Source organism: Melanotaenia boesemani, chromosome 13, assembly GCF_017639745.1.
Source record: "Melanotaenia boesemani isolate fMelBoe1 chromosome 13, fMelBoe1.pri, whole genome shotgun sequence".
In the NCBI taxonomy this organism is placed as follows: domain Eukaryota; kingdom Metazoa; phylum Chordata; class Actinopteri; order Atheriniformes; family Melanotaeniidae; genus Melanotaenia; species Melanotaenia boesemani.
Window position 1 is genome coordinate 12,621,643 of NC_055694.1, and position 6,000 is coordinate 12,627,642.

Below are 6,000 nucleotides of genomic sequence, written 5' to 3' on the forward strand. Positions count from 1 at the left end.
GTGTGCCTCTGGTTGTGTGTTTTTCATATATGTGTATGTGTGTTCCTGTTGAATATATCATCAAGTCTATCTAGAAACAGCTAACAGGTAGTCGACAGCCAGAGCGAGGATAAATATTGTCCACATATTGAAGCCATTTACTCTGCAGCAGCTATTATTACTCACTCTCACTGCACAGGAAGAACATATAAAAGTTTAATCATCATCAGTCACATATGCACACAGCAGTTTGTGTGTTCTAAGTGGTTACTAATTGGTCTCGATCACCAGGAGTTTAAAAATAGATTGCAGGAGCAGTTTCTTGTCTAATATTCTTTTGCTCCATCCAAGATTTAAATAAGCCAAAAATGTACAGCAAAGTATTAATGATAATATTTGCATATTTTAATGTTATATTCAGTACATATAGCTTTAACTTGCAAACTTTTGCAAAGCAGAGTTCAATGGAGGTCATATTTGGCCTGCATTGTCTGTGCGTCTGTGGGGCTACATGTCTATCAGTGGGATATCTTTGACTGAGCAGATTTGCATAAAACTGGGTGGAACAGTTGGTCACAGAGCATGAAGAAACTAAAGACCTGTCTGAAAATGTGAATTCTAAGCAGTACTTTTTGGCACTATAACAACGTAAGCCATCTAGTAATTATTTTTTGTTTTTAAAATTATGCAGGGTCTATTTTAAAATAAATATTTGTGATATTTGTATGGATTCATTTATTTGGATCTTTACATCAAAGCTACATTTAAGAGCAAAACAAAGGGACAAAAAGCCACATGTTTGTCTAATAATAGAGGCTTTAACAATGCTGAACAAATGTAGTGAAAGCTCTGACACAGACTCCGTAGTGCAGGTCAGTGACCTTCAAAACTGCACTCCCTGTTTCTTGCAGGTGCACACACACATGCATGATTCATCCACACTGTGCATTATTGTCACCTGTTTTACAAAAGAAAAAATGAGAAACAAACAGAGTGTAGCAGGTGCTGAATCACCCCCTTTTACAAGCTGTTATTTTTGCACTAACAGATCACACCATAATTAAAATACTTACCTGAACTTCTTATAATATTGTTATTTTTTTCAGGAAGCCGTGTTCATGGGCAATGGGGAGCAGTATATCTGGAAGCCTCCAGAGGATGATGACATTATCACCTTGCACCCACCTCCTCTCCGTGGAGAGAACGGACAGGGGCACCCATCACCCCCAACTGCAAAGGAGGTAGGTTGGTTGTATTTGTGCATTTGTTTGATGGTAGCTGGTGGTAGAAAAACTATAACTGGGGGTGCCAGAAAAGACGCCAAGCAGGCAGATACATGAAAAAGTATCTGATTACTGCTTTGTTTACCGATGGAGGCAGTCATTTGATTGGGCACGCCTTCGTAAAGCTGCTGCCTCGTGACCTGGCTGTCATACAAGGTTTCTGCTTACAGAAAGAGGTAACGTTAGATAGATCCAGCACCCCCCACCGCCTGCTTGAACCTTGACCCCAATCCCCCCTACTCCCATTCATCTGTCTGTTTCCAGTGTACATCCAGACAGATCAGCCATCAGTATCACCTGCTGCCTAATATTAATCATCGCCCAGCAAACGTGGAGTTGTTGGTTAAAGGTTTGCTGTTTTACCTGATAGCCCTGACTGGGATGTGGGCTACAAACTGACCTATATATGGTAGAGCATATCTGGTGGTGAGCGAGGGGAGGGGAGTCTGCACTCGCTAATCATGTCACATACTCTCCCATATGCGCCTCCACATGTAGCAACTCCACCCCCACATCTCCACACACGATCCCCTCTCAGTATTTGCACTCTGCTGTAGCCAGTGTAACATACTGAAAGAGCTATAAACAGTTTAAAGAACTTTTGTCATGCCTGGGGGTCGGGGGCAGCCAGTCTGAGTAGGACAGTTGTCCCTGAAATAGACCACTGTCTAATTTTAGTATTCACTTCTCTTTTTCATAATCTTCCTCATTCACTCACCTCAGCTAATATCTAATTCTGAATCTTGACACAGAAGTGAAACTTTTGTTTTGTTTTTTTTTATTCTGCTACTTTTTGCTTACATATAAGATAATTCTAGTTGGGAAATAAGTATGTACCAATAGACATTTTAAAGTAGCAGAAAATCAGTGCTGACTAGTTTTAAGCTGCTGTTAAGTTTCTTGACATTATATTCCTTAATGTTTCTGGGCCAATGTCGAAAAAAAGAATTTAGTTGCTGCATGTAGAGATTAAGGGGTTAAGTCTCTACAGTTCAGAGCCAGTTAAACTCCTCCCCTGCACATCAGACTGGTACAGAGCAACTGGCCTTGACTAAATTCTCCATTCGTTCTAAGTTTATTTTTCTTCTTTTAAGCTTTTCTCCTATTTTTTCTGTTTTTATTACCCCCCCCCTCTCTTTTTGGTTGTTGTGCTTTTCGGTTTGGGAGTTTGTTGTTGCCCTAAAATGCCCCTATACTCTGGAGTTTGTCAGTTGAAGCCTTCAAAAGGTGTTGAGTTTCCATTCCCAACTGAATCTCCTCCTCTCTGCTGGCGCCCTCTCCTTCTGCTCCACTCCCTTCGTGGCTAGGAGGCGTGCCCTCCCGAGCCAATCACGTTGCATAAAGCATGTCTCACCAGATGAATGTCAACTGTTAGAAAACTGTTTGGAAAATAGGGCATTATTTGCAACTTAAAAAGTTGATCACAAACAGATGCACGAATAGTGCATTCTTCTCTGTTCCTACTGGCAATCAGTGTATGCAGAAAGTGTTACATATTGAAGCCTTGGCATAAGCGGAAAAACTAACAACTTAATAAACGGTGAGCGGGGAGAGAAGAAAAACATACAATGGCAGGCTTCCTTAACAGCTGTAGCTCAGTTTTGAAATCCCCATCATCTTGTGACTTCCTTCCTCTGCTGCACAGAGCTGCGCTTTCTGTGTGCACACACACATTTAGTTGCACACACACTCACACTTACAGCATACGCCAGGGTTTTTGTTTATCCAAAAAGGTCACACAAGAGATTTGTTGGGGGGCAGGGTGTGTGTGATCAGTCCATGACAGGAGAAAAAGAACGGGTTAGAGATATTCACAAAGGAAGTCTGAGTGGTTTGTTCTTTAATTACCTTTCCCGTGCATAACCGATGTGTGACATACAATGCAAAGTGAGCACATACAAAAATAAAGTCTTATCAATTATTTCTTTGCTTTTGCTGGAGTAGATTGAAAATAAGGTTAATCTGTGTGTGGGTGTGCGTGTAGGACGGAGAGAGTTTGCATAGCTAGTGTTTCTCAGGGCCAGTAGAGCAGAGCCGCTGGTAGGGGTGTGAACACGGAATGTAAACATGACCATGCCCCACAATCCTCTGCTCTTGTGCTCCATATGTGGAATTTTGACATAGAAATGCCAGAGGTCACAGCACTGGTTCATCAGAATTCCTCATAAGACTTCACAAATGCTTTTCAGTTGTGAGTCCTAGATAACACTGTAAGCACCCACATACAGAATTCTGTGTTTATGAATGAGGCGACACATTCGTACACCTGAAGTGCATTTAGCTCCAAACACACGTATGCGTTCCTCATTCAAAGCAAACGAGTAGTGAGCAAAGTCCATTTGTGAACACCAAACTTTTTTTTTCCAGCAAGTTGACTGTTGTGCAGATCCTTTACACATACCCTGTTCCGTTGCCAAAACCAGTTGTGGTGAAATTTTAACAGGTTCGTCCACAGCAAAGCTAACTTTGCCTCAGCCTAGAACTCAACTCGACTGATAACATAGTTTATTCTGTCTTATCCTTTCTGGTCAAAACAGGTCAGTTTACAGCACAGAGCAAGCTCTGTCAGCACATGCAAACTGCAGTGCATAAACACACTCAAACCATATGCATACAATAGTTCTCAAAGAAAAATTTGTGGTGGTTGTAAACATTCCCTGATATAAACAAGGCAGTGAAATGAAGCAACAGGGGCTGCCATCCCTACTGCAGCATAGAGATGGACTGTAGTTCAATGATAAAAACTCATTAACTGACCTCATACTCTGCTCTCCTCCTGTGTTTGTGTTCTCAGATTGCAGACACTTACTCTATCGTATGTAAAACCCAGAAAAAGAAGCCTCCAATGGAGCACAATGGAGCAAAGACCCTCCCACGTTCCTTTGGTGGGGAGAGAGGAAACCAGAGTTCTCGAGGCCGTGGCAGAGGTGTCCAGGGCCAGGCACGCTCCCAGGAGGAGCCCTGCTACGAGCCAGTAGGAGACAGATCCTGGTCTTCTTCGGTGGTCGAATCAGATCCTGCTTATGCTTGTATCGACACCCACCGGAAACGTGAGCAAGGGGGACCCATTAACAACACAGGTGGGAGTAGTGCCACTCTGAAGAGAAAGAAGCAGACACCCCAGCAGCAGGCAGCACCGGCTGCACCTCAAGGCTCAGGACCCACCGCCACTCCAGCTAAAAGCCTCCCTGGTGGGGAAAACTTCTATGAGACTATCAGCGATGTTAAACAAGGGGCCAATAGCTCCAGCACTACCACGATCTTCACATTCAATGATGGGATGGAGATGTATGTCACTGGCCTGTAGCACACTGGTAGGCAGAGAGAGCCCAGAATCCACCGGGCTCTTCCTGTTCGCTGGCCAGCAGGTTGATGTACATAGACACAAGGCGGGCCCTCTATATTCAGTCAACGTGAGGATTCATTTTGTGTTGACATCAGGTACAAACAGGGTCTTAATCCAGGTTCAGACTTCCTTTTATTGGTCTGTATTTCAGAACCAGGCTAAGCCTAGTCCAGCCCAAAATATGGACTAAATACATTTGAACAAAAACAAAAAAAAACGAAGATAAAAACAGCTACAAAAAAAAAGAAAAAAACCTGAAATATACATCTTCAGTGTTCTGTGTTACTGGCCATATTCACCTGTTTGTGCATCATTTTCCATAATATCTATATTTTTATATGAACACTGTACTCTTAAGAGTATGTGGTGAAACTCACACCCTGAGAAAAACAAAAACACACACACTATCAATAAATAAAGAAAGAAAGAAATAAAAAAAAGAAATGTGCATGCTTTGTGCAAACTCACATAAAGATAGATATGAAAATAGACTAAAGTAGCAATGAAAATGGATATTTAAGGAGTATGAGGTACCAGTACAAATACCTGCCTCACCATTGGGTACCTTAAGAAACATAAGCACATATATGTCACAGATTTTTGTGACGCTTCGCTTTCTCTAAACAAACATGAAACAGGTTTTCACTGACCTGTTGCCTGGCAGACAGCGTTGTGGTGCTTTGTTCAAACATAGGTCTATAATTTGCAGGCCTGCTCAAACACATTAGTAAATGAAGGTAATCATCTTCATTTCACAAATGTTCATCAATGTGTCCCAAGCTCATTAGTAGTTCTCAGTAACAGTAATCATGGCCATGAAAAATGACTTTTCCTCAAACATAAAATATTGACTTAAATTAAAACAGAAGGCAGAAATCTGCACTCAGATTTGACAAACATCTGTAGCCAGAGGCATGTTGACACACCCCAACACACCCCCACTCACACACACATATTTAGCAGAGTCATGCAAGGTGAAATGATCAGGTCAGGGGCAGTGAGTGGCTTGTGTAAGAATTTCCCCAGAGTGATGTTTCACAATATGAGATCTTAACTGTATTAGGGATAAATGACAGAAATATATTTACAAAAAGAAAAAAAAAGGAAGTGAAAGAATTTCCTAAACAATACAGGATTACTCATTCTGTGCAGCTGATATCTCATATCTTCTGGAGAGATGTAAACATCTAATTTTATGACCATTGTAATCTTGCACTGGACAGCTGCAGGGCTTAATTGTGTATTAGTGTATCATGAAGGGTGTATCCAAGCTCAGTTCTGATTCGGTTTCTGGATTCAAGTCAAAGCCAGAGCGCCTCATAGCTCACCAGACTTGAGTCTGGTGGTTGAAATAGTAACAGAAGGTTTGGACTCCAAAGAAAATAAAGAGCT

The 6,000-nt window shown here is 41.7% G+C and overlaps 1 protein-coding gene across 1 annotated transcript in view; it reads left to right on the forward strand.

The window, feature by feature from the left end:
- LOC121651890 overlaps nucleotides 1-5,733 on the forward strand; it is a 35,495-nt gene extending 29,762 nt beyond the window's left edge. The window contains exons 9-10 of the mRNA XM_042004346.1: nucleotides 1,086-1,220; nucleotides 4,057-5,733. Coding sequence (XP_041860280.1) covers nucleotides 1,086-1,220; nucleotides 4,057-4,569 — 648 coding nt within the window. The 3' untranslated portion in view covers nucleotides 4,570-5,733. The remainder of the gene's footprint in view (nucleotides 1-1,085; nucleotides 1,221-4,056) is intronic.
- Nucleotides 5,734-6,000: the final 267 nt, after the last annotated feature.